Source organism: Ailuropoda melanoleuca, chromosome 2 (assembly GCF_002007445.2).
Source record: "Ailuropoda melanoleuca isolate Jingjing chromosome 2, ASM200744v2, whole genome shotgun sequence".
Classification (NCBI taxonomy): Eukaryota; Metazoa; Chordata; class Mammalia; order Carnivora; family Ursidae; genus Ailuropoda; species Ailuropoda melanoleuca.
Window position 1 is genome coordinate 164,056,575 of NC_048219.1, and position 15,845 is coordinate 164,072,419.

At 37.9% G+C, this 15,845-nt stretch overlaps 1 protein-coding gene across 4 annotated transcripts in view; it reads right to left on the reverse strand.

The window, feature by feature from the left end:
* The window catches only part of SATB2 (SATB homeobox 2), a 191,395-nt gene that overhangs the window by 39,471 nt on the left and 136,079 nt on the right, over window positions 1-15,845 (reverse strand). For all 4 annotated transcript variants that reach the window (XM_034654917.1, XM_034654915.1, XM_034654916.1 and 1 more), the window contains one exon: window positions 12,103-12,258. In XM_034654917.1, the coding sequence (XP_034510808.1) occupies window positions 12,103-12,258 (156 nt within the window). The remainder of the gene's footprint in view (window positions 1-12,102; window positions 12,259-15,845) is intronic.

Genomic DNA, 15,845 nt, shown 5'->3' on the forward strand with positions numbered 1-15,845 from the left:
CACATGTGTGTAACTGTGAGTGAACCCACCACAGAAGAGATAAAGAGTCCCCACATTGGGATTTTTTCATTTATATAATTTTTGCATGCCGTCCAAGAAAGTTTTTCAGTATCAGGAAAAAAAAAAGTGTAAATGTCAAATAAAACAGTGACAGATGACAGTATTCTCTATTGAATAGCACTGTTTCTGTCGTGCATGTTCAATGGGAACTCATGAATTATTAATAAACAAATCTCCCTTTTTCTGTTAAAAATCTCAAGTAGGTTTTTTGTTGTTGTTCCCTGTGTGTTATGTGGAGAATTCCAGGAGAATTATTTTTGTTTCAGAAATGCTGATACAGAAGTTTATCTGATTTCCAGCCTTGGTCAGCTCTGTGAGCGGGCACCATGACCTCCTCTGTGATTTCTCTTTTAGGCTAGCTCTAAGTTCTGACCAACAGTTAGCTGAATATTCACATAGGTTAGCCTTTCTAGCATGGTAAAACTGAGGCTAAGTGAATTACAGCTAGGGAGCTCAGACAGTATTCAACTTGGAGCCCTGAACCTTAACTGCTAAGTTCCTGCTCTGACATTAAGTGACTGGGTTACCTTTGGGCAAGTGGCTACCCTCTTACAGCTTCTGGAATATAATTGTAAAAGGAGGGGTTTACAAAAGATGGTCTCTAAGTTCCCCTTCCAACTCCACATTCCATGATCTGTTACTTTGTTATCTGTCAGAAATAGCAGATAATAATTGGCCATCAGGGTTAAAGTACAAAGAGGAAACCACCTTGACCAAGTGATTATGGGCAACATCACCAGTGATAACATATGCACATCATGAAGCTGTGGTATAAGGCACTGCAAAGAACACAAGCCAGTATCCGCAGTAGTCTTGCCAAAAATGCATAACCTCAGCTGAATCATGATAAACCCAAATTGAGAGATGTTCAACAAAATAACATACTGGTATTCTTCAAAAGTGGCATTGCCATTAAAAAAGAAGAAAAAAAAGGAAGAAGAAGGAAAGACGTAGGAATGGTCACAGACTGCAGAAAACTAAAGAAAAATAATAACTAAATGCAGTGTGGTCTCTGGATGGGATCCTGGCACAGAAAATGTTCATAGTGGAAAAACTACTGAAATTAGAAAAAACTTTTTAGTTTTGTTAAGAGTATTAAAACAATGTTAATTTCCTGGTTTTGATAACTGCACTATGGTGATATAAGGTGCTAACATTAGAGGAAGTTAGGTGAGGGATATATGGAAACTGTACTATTTTGTAACACTTCCATGAATCTGAAATTTATTAAAAATTTTAAAAATATTAAAAGAAAATACAAAGAACACCCAAGCTTACATAGAAAAATATACATGGAATCTAAGTGCAAGGATGCCAAGGACTTTAGGGTTAAAACTCTTTTGCCTTCAAAATCTGAACCCAGAGAAAGAATATAAATTTAAAGGCTGCATCCTTGCAATCAATGGTTAAAGAGTCCCTAAGCAATCAGTCCGTGTAAGTAAATAATATCTATAAATATCTCATTTTAGCCATCTACTCATCAGCCTCCTAAACAAATATGTTTCCTTCAGTCGAAAAACAACTCTGACCACCCTTTCCAACTATGCAGGTGAGACGACACTCATACAATCCACGTGTTCCTGAAAAGTTGCATGTCAATCTAAATTTACAAAACAAATCACGTTGCAAATGTATGTGGACTCTTTATGATTTGAAGAAATGAGCCATTATTTCTTTTTAAAAGATCAGTGATAATCCCATAGTTGATCTTTTAGTAAGTTGATAGTTTTATTAAAGATTTAGCTAAATAAGATACCCTTGGTTCCCAATTCAAAAGCATTAAAAAATGCAACAATAAGAACCACAATTTGCTCCTGTTTTTCTTTCATAGTCTTGTCTCCTATCAATTCTTCTATTGACTTTGTGCTCCAGCCATTGTGAATTACTCACAGATTCTGACTATGGTTGGTATTTCCATCTCCATGCATGAAATGTGGGGTACATACCTACTCGTCTGTGATTTCTCTTTAGTTTTAACCAAAGGTTGGTTGAATATTCGTATGGTCAGTTTAACTTTTTTAGTATGGGAGAACTGCAGCCAAATGTGTAGGTACATACCCACATGTCATGCATGGAGAATTACAAGTGTTTGAGCACAACTAATACTGTTCATGTTATTCCCTTGGCTGGAAGGTCTCATACTCAACCTTCTATCCCCCGTGAGAAGCTATATTCCAAAGCTCAGATGATATGGTCTCACCTGGTCTATAAGAACTGTTTGCTCACTCCTGTATGACTCCACAGCATTTTGCTTATACTCTTCTACAATTTGATCATGACTATTATTACAAGTGGGGATGTGTGTCCCCCCATCAGAACGGTCAGCTTCTTGATGGGGGTGGAGGGAAAGTGTTGGTTTCCCACTCATTTTATCATTTTCACAGCAGTGTGGTTTCTTACACATCGAAGATGCTTAATAAAAGCTCATTAGATTGCACTGAAATTATCTGAGTGCATAGAAATTAGCTTACTGGAATGTTATAGTTGGAGAGGGGCACTGCTTCTCAGAAGAAACCCTGTCAAATGTTCTGAGGTTTGTTTTCCCCATCTCTAATGCACGAATATGATAAAGAAAATGGGGTGATCCAATTTACGTTATATATTCATGCATTACATATAATATATAAATGCAAACAGTGACAGGCCTTTCAGAACATTAATTCAGTCTATGATCTTGTATTGAGCACCCATCTAGTATGTGCCATGCAATGTGCTGGTATATTACATATATCATTTGTCTTATTATTTTTACTGACAAGGTTAATTGAGATCATCAGCAAGGAAGTGAGTATTCTGACTATGAAGCTCAGGGAAAATATCATCATAGAGAAGGACATATAAAGTGGATCTTAAAGGTAGACAGATTTCACCAGGTGGGGAAGGGAAGTGATCAGAAGCACATTCCAAGCAGAGATAACATTATCAGCAAATGCAGAGATTTAGAAAATTACCCCATCCCAGGAATGTAAAGCAATTTTGTGGGGCTAACGCAGTCTAGAAACAGAGGTGGGGTTAGATTTTAAAGAATAATATGCAAAGAAATTTCATCTTAACACTACGGACCATGGGAGCTAAAGAAGGCTTCTAAATGATATGACAAAGAATTAACTTTCTTTCTTTTTTCTTTGTTCTGCTTTCCCTTCTTTTCTCCCTCATTCCTTCCTAACAAGAAGTCCTTAAGGAAAAGACTATGATAAAGTCAATAATACCACTTATCCTAGCCTCGATCTTTTTTTTTCTTTCACAGCAAGATCAGGATCCACAATGGCCTGGTAATGGTAAAGTACAGACTTCGTACGCTTCACCCAACAGGAGTTTTCATTATAACAAAAAAATGACATGTATTGTAAACACCAAGCTATATCGATCATTAAAAAAAAAAAAAACACCTGTTCTCATCATTTTAACCCTTTTCTTTTCTCTGTGTGTTTGTTGTTCACATGAGAATTTTTTTACAGGATTCCAGGATTAAAAATGAATCAGGAAGGGTAATATCTTATTATTTCAGTTATAGAAAATGTTAAAGGTTTACAATTTTCAAGTAGACAATAACTGAGTGACATTCTCCGAAGTACATACCAAAGGCTGAGTTTGAACCCTAACAGAAATGGCTTTGAATCCCATAAACTTCAAACCTTACGCTTAAGTGATGGGGGAGGGGAAGCAAATGGGAAGACAGGGTTCCTGTCCGTGGTACTGAAATGTCACTGTGTACCAAGTTACTTGTTTTCCTACCCCAGGACACTGGTAATGACTCCAACTTCTCCCAGGTCCCATGTTCTTTTCCCTTAAAAAAAACTGAGGTTTATGTTGGTGACAAATTTCCTAGTTTTTATACTATTTTAGAATAAATACAAACCAGGATTTGCTTAGCAACAAACACAAGTTTACAGCCTAGTCTGATCTACAAAGAGAGAGACAGAGTAAATAATCTGTTTGCACTTGCCTTGAAGGCAAGGCCTTGTCACAGTCGTTATGCTGTATTGTGCTGCTCAGTGTGCCTAACACAGAGCTGATAAGTGAATTCAATCTACAGATAGTAAGTACCCTCCACCCCCTTTGCCCCTCTAGGAACTCCAATGAATGAATAAGTCAGCAAATGAACAGTTCTTCAGGAGAATGACTCAAAGTTTCTTGCACAGAAATGTAAAAGGCCATTTACTCACCCACATCCTCAATACAGAAAATGTCAGCATATGCAACCAAAAGGAAATGTTTTGAGTGTCTCTAAAGAAAATTCATATTATTAACCACAGAAAGTCGCTTTCTAAATGGAAGCACAGAAAGTCCCCAAACAAACTTTTGTAACTGTGAAAGAATTTCTCTTCAGTTGGTTGAGACTCTTCTGAAGTGTGAAATGAGCCAGATAATATTCAGCTCTTGTCTCTTAGTCACCAAATTCTCTTTTCATGAATCCAATAAGTGTCTATTAAAATAAATAAACCCCCTAATGATTCAAGATAACCTAATCAAGAAAACTGAAATGGATAAAAGGCTAACTGCAAGGGAGACTTGTCAAGGGCTTCAGTGACTCCCTGATGAGGAGGTCATCTACCCGAAAAAGGTTTGTGCTGAGCATTTGGTTACAGTTCAAGGTTAATTATTTTATACCTTGAATGTGGTAAGTAAAAACGATCTGCTTCTTTTTGTATTTTTCAAAACTATACACTGAGTTCTAAACTATTTTCACGGGGTCCAATTTTCAGCTATCTCTGGGCAGGTCTCTTAAATTTCTATGGATGTGTTTGAAAGATTGAATCTGTAATTGAGAGTAATGAAAATTTTATTTCAGAACAACTCTTTAACTTCTGTTATGGAGGGCTCACGGCAGGAGGGGATTTCATAAAATCTTGTTGCCCTTCTTAACAAAGATATATGGGATAAATATAGCTATATAATAATGTGGAAATTTGGTATGATTTTATACAATTATGTACACAGATACATACATGCATACATGGAAACATGCACCTGAAAAAGCCATCTATATTTGCCAAAAAGATGAATGAATCTCGAATCTTGTACTTCCTCACTTAAATACTAGAAAGGTATTAACAGCAAAATGTGCTAGGCTGAAACATTAAGCAGAAAACAACCAAATATTTCCAGTTCCTAACTTCAGGTCTAAGTGCCAACAGTTTCTACAGCAAAATGTGCTAGGCTGAAACATTAAGCAGAAAACAACCAAATATTTCCAGTTCCTAACTTCAGGTCCAAGTGCCACATACCTGTGATGTAATACTATATATTTTGCAAATTGCCTCAAGAACTTATAAGTGCATGGGGAAAAAAACCCAGACACAGCAGAAAACTGTGAATGAGACTCTTTTTTTTTTTTTTTTTTTTTTGTGAAAGATCCAAGCTGTGACCAGAGTGAGGCAAGCAAACAACTAATGTGCAAAATTTAAGGACTGTGGCTCTGAAAGTGTGTGCCTCCTTAAAATCTGCATCAGCCTGCCTCAGCCTGGTCTTGGTCTGTGAAAGGAATGTGATTCAACAGTTTCTACAGCAAAGTGGTAGGAACTCGTCATAGGCACCAACATTCTCCAGCTGTAAGAACCCTGTTTAACCCAACGTGCTCTTTTTAAGAGGGCTGGGAGGGTTTGGAGAAGTAGTTTTAGTATGTCAACCTGATTTGCTTCACGTGCAAGTTTCCAAAGGTGCCGTGTCATGAACTGGCAAAGTAACGTAACTCAAGGATTTCTGCAGTAGATAAAGATGTGCTTAAAAGCCATACAAAAACTTGAGCGATGGGTAAAGGTATTTGACATTCTAAGAACTGCATATGAACTCCGTGATTAATCTTCATTGATATCTAATTAAGGGCTCTCTTAAAAATCATTTTAGGGCATGAAACATTAACATAACTAATTGTAGGGATAGTAAAAAGAACCCAATTTCTCACTATAAGGTTGATATAAAAACAGATCTTGAGGGAATTTCTGCTGATAATCTCTCAACAGAATGTAATCTTTTGAGATTATGCTGAGAAAAAAAAGGCAGAGGATGAAGGGCTCAATTTGATGCTTAAACATCATTGTGTTGACTGCCTACCTTAGTTTGGTATTTGGGGATATTGAGAAATCTAATTTCTTCACTACTGGCATCATCACTTTTTTCAAATGGTAATTGTAGTGTAAATATATAATAATTTTTTCATTTGAATTTGGTGGATAGCCCTGACATTGTAGTAAACATGCCCCAACTGACAAAAGTAGAAAGTGCTCCTTGATGGGCTGTCAATATGATCACATTATAAAGACACCTGCCCAGCAGGAGGGACAGCGACTGAGGCTGGGCTGCATGCCTCATTTTAACCTGCCTTACGTGCTAAATATGAAATGGCAAAAGCAAAATAATTAGGAGTGAGACAGAGACCACCAACTCATTTTACACAGGGTATCGTATCGTTATTAGTTCCTGTCACTTCTTATACCAGAGAGATGGGGCATTCATGCAAACATCTACTTCCAGTAGCCTGAGCTATCCCAGCTCCAATAAAGCCATCCCATAAAGGGAACGTAATCAGAGAAATGTCAAACATTTTTTTGAGCAAAGTGGCAAAACCTTGATCTTGTGCAGTATTTTCTAAAGGCTAAGAAACTAATAATGAGATAAAAGGTAATATTTTATACTTTGTAAATTTACTCGCCTACATGAAGAGTTGGCCTTAAAAAAAAGAATTATAGTTTTAACTTGTCTTTTTTTTTTTTAAAGATTTTATTTATTTATTTGACAGAGATAGAGACAGCCAGCGAGAGAGGGAACACAATCAGGGGTAGTGGGAGAGGAAGAAGCAGGCTCCCAGCGGAGGAGCCTGATGTGGGGCTCGATCCCAGAACGCTGGGATCACGCCCTGAGCCGAAGGCAGACGCCCAGCGACTGAGCCACCCAGGCGCCCCTTAACTTGTCTTATAATGATGTGTTGTACAGTATGATCTCGATTAGGATATAAACACGCATGTGCACATCCATACACACACTATACATTAGAAAGATTCTAAAATGTGAACAATAACTACGTCTGCAATGTAGAATTACAGGTGACTCATGTTTTTGCCTTTATACTTTTCTTCCTTTTCAAAAATGAGGATGCTATTACTTAAGTAATCATAAAATGAGGTTATTTCTTTAAAAAAGAAATATGTACAACTAAATTGTGCCTGGGGCATTTTTAAGAGACACAAAAGCAAAGATTAATGTGGTAACCCCTGACCAAATAAAGGAAACATGTTAGCACATATACTGAATGTGATAAAAACTCCAACAGCAAAAACCAATAAAAGAAACAAACCAAATAATATATCCCTTATTTTTCTTTATGTAAAGTTGTGTGTCTTTCCTTTGTTTTTGCTTTATTTTAAAAGGAACTACCATGAAGAGCTGCATATTTTAAATCATTCAGCCCATTAAGTAAATTAGACCATTATAAGGAGAGATTTTTACGATAGGGAAGAAAGTTCATAAAATCTGAGTTTGTAATCGACATCCTAAAGCATAAGTAGCCTTCTGCTTAGCAATACAATTTATTAAGTCAGTAAGAACATGGAATAGCTTTTTTTGGGGGGGGGGCTAGAAACATAAGTGATAAGGAAGGAATAAAGGTCAGTACACAAAATCTACTTAATCCTAATGTACATGAAGAGTAGAACATACTGAAACCCAATCACTATGGAGAACCCAGCTTCTATGGGGAAAAGGATTTCAGAACTGTGTACTGGAGGCCAGAGACTCATCTTCCCCAACTGCAGTGGGATCATGATGATGGCTCCCTTTCTAACTTCTTTGTGAAGGAGAAATAAGGACTCTCCTATCCCTGATCCTAGTGCTAGCCCCTGCAGCTTGTGGGACTGGGAAAGTGTATGTGGGCAGGGAGGGGAACTCCAGAGTCTTTAAATCTTGGCAGGGATAAGGACATGCTACGTCATCTCACCAGAGAGCCCCCCCCACAGGGTCCCTGTTTGTTCCCAGATAATTTCCTTTGGGGTTGGCCCTGTCATCACCAGCATCTGAGATTTCACAACCAGGTTATTGATCTCTCCTCTCTGCAGTGTGCCAGCCTTCCTCTACTTTCCTCATGCAGAAAGCAACCCCCCCCCACCACCACCAAAAAAGCAGGAAGCAAACCCAGTGCCCTTTTAAAGTTTTTGTTCATTTGTTGTCTTTTATTTTTTTTTAATGGGGACAAGGGAGAACAGAAATTGAAATAAGCCCCTTTCAGTCTTTCTACCTATTCTATTCTCACCCAAACATAGTAGGAAAAGGCAGTTACATTTGTAGAGTTGGGTCTTTGGCTATACAAATAATAAAGATTTAAGGTTTTTTGCAAAAAAACCCACAAAAAAACAAAAAACAAACCCACCAGCTTTAGATCTTCGTCAGCATTCTATGAGCTGAAGTACTGTAGACTACGAAAAGGAGCAGAGGTCAGTATATGAGAGAAGTAGTGAATTTGTTTCTGGGGAAAGAAGCAGTAGGTGTCAAGGGAAAGCAACGTGGCTGCAGATGCTGTCACAGAGCACATGGCCAGCTCTGGAGGACTGCAGTGGGCTGCTGCATTTCCTCTCTCTGGATTTCCACTTCCCAGATCATGTGTGATAAGCTGCAGCTGGGGAGGAAAGGGGAGAGTCACCCCACGGGGTGTAAGAGGAACAGGGAGAGGACAAGGAGCTCTAGAGGGGCATGGAGTTCCTGCAGCCACTCAGACTGCACTCTGGGGTGCTCGTTCCCTGCTGGTCCTTGGTATGTACAGGTCATACTGAAGTGATAAGAAAATGTCCCGTATGGTTTTAAATTGTGGCTCCTACTAAGGACCCGTCCTACTAAGGACTCCTATTTCCACAAAGAACAATCACCAACTATAGTGTATTCTTTCCCATGAAGACCACCAACAATCTGAATATTCTGAAGGAAAAAAAAAAAAAGATTATCCTCAGAATTCACACGCCTACACACTGATCCTAAATTGAAATGAAGGAAAAGTTAAAGATGAAATAAACCTGTATGCATAAGCATATCTTTTCCTCATATTGTTTTGTTCTGCTTTCCCTTCTTTGGCTCCTTCTCTTCATGGGAGAGAAAGGCAAGGGCAAATAGGAGATGTTCAGAGGAACTGGATGATAGACTGGCAATGCATAACAAAGGAGCTAGAGCTGAGCTGGACAAAGAGGCCTACAAAGGCATCCTGACATAACCCACACACTAAGGAAACACACACACTCCAGTAATGTACTGTCACCAATAGGACCACAGACAAAACTGCACAAGGTTGTCACCCTTGCAACCCCTTTTCTGAAGCCCTCCTGCCATTGTGTCCCTAAACACTTACAGCCCTCAGAGACCATCTTGGCCCATCACCCTAATCTCTCCAAAACTTTCCTTTCTTTTTTCCTTCTAACTCTCATTCAAAGCTTGCCTAACACACAGTTAGAGGTTTTATTCTTAATAGTTGATGACAGCAACTCACACCAAAGAGTGGATGAAGTTTAATGGAGGGCTTGTTTCTATTGTAAAAGAAATGTGAAATGGAAGGGAAGGGGTTGCTACCCATATTTGAACTGGGCCTTCAAGGTTCCAAACCTACTCCAGGTCACAAGAGTTCCTAATTAAAGATTCTTCTAATTTCACCCCCAAGAGAAGAGAGAGCCCTTGCTATTCTTTTGCCTCACTCCCAAGAACTTCTGATTCCTCCAAAGAAACAGAGAGACGGAAGAAAAAAAATGCAGGAGAGCCAGAGCGTATCTTTGTATTCTCTGTCCTCACAATCCAATAAAGAGGGTGTGGCCACTTCCCACTGCAGCTTGGAAAGGCTAAGTACTTTGGCCAAAGTTCCACTATTAGTCACACACAGAAACACACACAGAGAAACGCACCTTATGGATATATGCCAAATATATATATATGCAAAGTACCAAACTGTATAATTAATTTCACGAAATATGCTCTTTATGAAGCAAATGTTGGTATGTACAAAAGAGAGTGAATATCTTATGTTAAGTTGCCTTTGAAGCTATCAGGTAAGTTCACTTTGTTGGGGGGTATCATTTTTTTTAAATCTTAACACCTGATTTAGTCTAGTCGGTTATCTAGTCAGCTATCTCAGAATGAGGTCACTGTCCCAAATGAAAAAAGGCAAAACCTTAAAGCACCTTTATTCCCACTGAGGCTCAATCACACCCTTCAACGTATTTATTCCCAGAACTACATTTTCCTCCAGATTCCACAAAATCAGGGCTACTGAGTTCTTCAGGAGGGATCAAAAATTTGGCAAGCCAAGCTTATGCCAACTGGCAGATACAGCTTTCAATCAGCCACCTGAATTATTTTGGGAGGCTGAAGGCATCACCATTTCCAAAAGCCATAGTGCCAAGTCAACAGAAAGATTACAGGCAGTTTGAATCAAGCTCTCACACTATGGGCTTCAGTTTTTCTTCAAAGCTGCTTAAGAAAGACGGACTGAGTGAAACTTTGATATTTATGTCAAGTCACGACTAAGGGGTAGGTTTGCAAAATCAATTGTATAGTTTTTATACTCACTGCACATTTACCACATATGTCCTTTATTACACAGTGGAAAACCATTAAATGCACAGTAGTTTTGCCAAGTGGCATTATGCATTTAACAGCTTTATTCGTTTAACAGCTCCAACTCTCATTATATTTTGCCATGTGGTACATGGGATTTTATGCATTTAACAGTTTAAGAAGGCTCTATAGTGTTTTCTTTTCATGTATTTCATACTATGGTTGGACATCGTATCTTAGCAAACTGTATTTCAATGATTTCATTGATGAGCGAAGAGTAAGAATAACCTGGAAAAATTACTACATTGAAATTAAAAAGGAAAATGAGTATTTCAATTCTCTTCAAAATTCCTTGATATTCTACTCCTTTCTCTTTATCAACATCTGAAAAATAACTTAAGGTTACTGCAAAACTATAGGTAAAAAAGGCTAATCCCAAAACAATACAGTTAGTCTAAATACAATATTTAGCTATCTATCATTTTAAAAATGATAATTTAATTTTCATTGAAAACCTTCCTGCTTAATAGAAATACAATATTCAGTAACTCCTTTCTTTTCAGCACACAACAGAAGATCTATTAAGGAGATGCTGGACCATTTTACCATTTACATATGTGGGATGAAAACATTTGTCATGCAAGGCCACAGAGGAAATCAAGCTCAGAATCAAACGACTCTCAAAATTATGCTTCAGCTAACTTTTGTTTCCTCCACCCTGCACTGGATAATTATTCATCCTAGGGATAAATAAGTAAGCACCTCAACCTAACCCATTTTAGGATAGGTAGTAGTTATCCCTTTAAACAAACTGAAACAGATAGTGGATCCCATCAACTGTTGCTGCTTTCAGAAATAAAAAACCTAAGCATCTGTTTACCCTTTTCCCTGGAGCATTCCATTCCCCACAATCCCGGCACTGAGAAATTGTACTGGATAAGCTTCTACATTTTTCTGTTATAAATTTTAGCACTCATTCTGGGACCCCCCACACACATGTGTTTTCTCCTGGAAAAAACAACTGTATTCTACACTTAAAAGAAACACCTGACATGGCAAGGTGTTTCTGGGGCTGAAGAAAAGAGGTTATTATAACAAAGTCAGCAGTTCCCCTGGTGGGAATATGAGAGGGGAGAGACAAGATTCCAACTGGGTCTTAGGAAGATGCTATTTTGTACATGCTAAGTTTTACTCAAATATCAAAAACAAAAAAATAGAGAGAGAAAGAAAGAAAAGGGATACATAGCAGTGCTTAGAATTATGAGAGAAAGCATTCAAGGCTGATGCTTTTTAGAAAAAAAAAAATCTTTAAAAAAAAAATCTGGGTTTTAACTTAGTCTCTGTTTTGAACTCCAGTGGGAATAAAAGCAAACTGTAGAGGAAAAGGCAGAACATGACAGGTTCCTTAGGGATTATTATTGTTATTATTATTATAGGAACAGATGTATTTTTATTGGTGGGAGGAGGAGAATGGTCTAATTCCAGCCCTCGCTTTCACTCTTTTAAAATACCACTCACCTGACTTTTATTTGCAGCCACTTTGGCAAACAGGGCTTGAGACACCTTGGCCCTTTTCATCTCCTGTTGGATCTCGTCATAAATGGCAGCTGTGATGTTGACGTTGGCGCCATCCACCTTAATGGGGAGGTCTGTTGTCGGTGTCGAGGTTTTGGCCTACCAAGAGACCATGAAAATAATAATTTAAAAAGTGCCGCATTCAGCCCAGCCATCTGTGCAGAAATTATCAAAGGATTTCAGTCAGCTGATGCCAAACTGCATTAGCTACAAAGGGACACTTCCTGTCCATTATTCTAATCAGGTTAATTGTGATTGGAAATAATTGCAGTGCATTCCTATAGGACATGCAGAGTCCTGTCAACCCTGTTCTTTTCCTCACAGTATCCCAGACACTTCACAAGTAGGATGGCTACTCTGGACACCAAACTATGAGAAATCACCGAACTCCAAAACAAGCATGCAGAACACACACGCAGTTACCTTTTTCTTTCTAAAAATAACACACCTTGGAGGAAGAGCCATTTCTTCCAGAAAAAAATGAGTAAATGGGTAGAGGTCTCTAAATAATAAATTATTACTCAATTTAATGCACTCCCCTGAGTCTCTCTCATTCTTTATTAAAGCTTTACATATGTCATTTGAGTATGTATGGTTTCCCATCATTATCATCATTATGCTACCCAGACAGTCACCTAATTTCACCTAGGAAATCAGTGGAAATGAAACAAAATTTCATTTCATAAAACTAGGCTTCAGAATGCCTTTGATGTGCCGTTTTCATTTCCTTAAACTCATATTGTGGTTTTATGTATTCTGCCGTGCTCGTTTTAATTGAATGATTTCCCATCAGCTTCAGAGACAAATGAAGGACAATATAGAAGGTGTCTGTACTTCTTGGGGTTAAGATAACCCTAAAACATTTGCATCTCCATGATCCAAAAGACTGCCAGAAGCATTTACTCTCCTGTGTAATAAGAGGGGGCTGGGAAGTCTTCTCAGAGCCCCTGGCAGCAGGACTCCAGGAAAAGTCACCCCTGATTTTTGGTTCCTGAGCATACCTGACTGATTTGAACTAAACTGGATATTTTTCTGTCTCCACTTAACCTAGAATCCCAAACCAGGGCGGTTGTCACCAAATCATTACTTTCCCTCTACAGATGCCCTGAGCTAGTCCCCCAGTGAATAAGCAGCACACAGATTTGGAGAAGGACGCAGCATGCAACCTGCACACCGTGGGATCATGCTCCGTAGCACCTTGAAGCCGGCGTTAACGTCCTGAGTTTCTGTGAAGGCTTTCATTCCTAAGAGTGCTCACAGATTTTTGCATTCTCCTCTCTCCCTGCCTCCTACTATTTTCTAATTACCACAAAGTAATAATAACTACAATGTATGTGGTACTTTTCATTTGCCAGGCACTGCAGAAAGTGTTTTACTTTTATTATTTCATTTAATTCTTTGAGGAACCCAGGAAGTTGGACTTTATTATTTCCATTTTACTGAGGAAGACAACTGAAAAGAAAAGAGGGTACTGAACTTGCTGGAATGACCTGCAGCGGCAAGTGAAGGAACCACGATCTGAACTCAAGCATTTTTGGTTCCAGAGCACTGGCTCAGGACATTGTGCTATCCTACCCCCAAGATCTCCAGTCTAGGCTGGGCATTGCTTTTACAAACATCTTCGTGCCTTCTAGTTGGGGGTCTTCCCATAATTATCCAATTTTCTGTCATTTTTAAAAAAGAACTTCCTTTTTTTCTTCTCAAAATTTCTAGTTAATCCACAGTGCTTTTCCTGTTAAGTGCATATTTTAGCATATCACTCCTGCCTTTCTCAACCAAAATTTCTTCAATAGCCTCACTGACTATCTCATCTTACCTGACTTGGTCAAATCTGCTCTAGAACCCTCAGGGCTAAAACAAACACTTCAAGGCACTATAACATATGGTTAGGAGCCCATGCCTTGCAATCAAAATAACCAGAGTTCAAATTCTAGCTCTACCACTCAGTCATGCAACCTTACACCAATTATTTAACCCATTTAAAAATTCTCAGTTTTCTCACCTGTAAAATGGGACTAACAACACAAAATGATGAGATCTGAATTCATGCAAAATGTTCACAATACCTGATACACAGCAAGTGCTCAATAAATGATCATTCTTATCTTTATATTGTTGTTTTGTCGTTGTTAAGTATGTAGAGAAATACTGGCCCACACAAAGATTATGAGAAGGGACTCTGAAGGTTTAATTTAACATCTTAAATTTCTTCCATTTGTTTTAAACCAATTATAAAGTATTGATGTGGTCTGGGAAATATTCTCCATCAACCTATACGTGCTGCCTGGGCGTTCTAGAATGCTGACTTCAACTAAAAGCTTCATGAGTGGGTGCTCCTCTAACATCTGTTCTCACAATGAAAGCTTTACTAAGGATCTTTACTACTGAGATATGTACGTAAATAAGTTTGAGTAAGTAGGTAATCAGAAAATGTTTTAAAAGACTTTAATAACTTCCTTTCCTCAATGTTTAACTAACAGAAAAAGAAGAAAGTTCCAGAGAATGTGCAAATGCCAATGCCATGACTATATTCTCAATAACATTTTGAGAAAAAGATTTTATACTTATTTTCAGAAATCTCAAAACTGTGAACTTAAATGATCAATTTCCCTGTTATTCTTGTCCTTAAAGGGCACTTCTACCTAGGAATTTTCTAGATGAGATTTTTCCGCTATTCAATAAAGCAAAATACTGATGCTGGCTGTTTTTCCTGGTATATTGGTCAGACTCTGAAAGCTATCTGGTCTTTGAAAAGGTGTCTAAGAAATAATCTCACTAAAAAATATTACAAAGAAGAAGAAAACGAACCACCCAGACTTGAGTTATTTTCTAACAAGTAGAAGTGACTTTCTGAGTTGGTTAAATGGCCATGAAGCAAGGCTGGACTCTCTATAATGATTTATTGGCCTTCAAAAGTGGCAAAATTATTGGTGAATTTAATAGAAGCAAATATTAGTGCAAATTAACAACTCGTCCAACTCAAAAGCTCAATATGTATGCCCCAAGATTTTAAAAAAATAAATAAAAAGAAAAAAGCTTGGTTACATTCATCCAAAGTAAGCAGTCAAGAGACTTATTTTTGGTTAACAGTAACTAAATCCCATAATTCACCAAAGACTAAGTTTAAGTATCACAGTTTGGCACCGCATGATAGAAAATGATCTTCAATTAAAAATCTATTGCAGAGCGAAAAAAAAAAAAGTTATGATGTGTGAAAAAAAATGGATATACTTGAAAAAACTCAAATATTTCTACTAGAATAAAATTCTGTTTCTATGTTTAATCAGTTTCTTGGAACTTACTAGAAAACACTTCTAACACCAAAATCATAGTATTTATGCAAAAAAAACAAAGCAAAGCAAAGCAAAACAAAACAAAAACACACAAAAAGCCAGACAAACTATTGGTTTCAAACTACCCATTTTTCTGATATGTACAAATGTGTACCTGTTAAATATTTGTTTTGAGATATATCTTGCAGCTATCCTATCATCAGTGAGTGAGATGGCTTTATCATAAATCTATTGACTAGTAAAAGTTTGGGGGGAAATTGAAAGAAGGCTACAAATGAATGGGCTCAAATGTGAACTGGAAAGATCGCTTGGCTGACTTGAGACCTTGACCCCTTTATAAAGTTAGGATCTCTGAAGCACACAGCATTACTAGATGTACGCATTTGCAGGAAG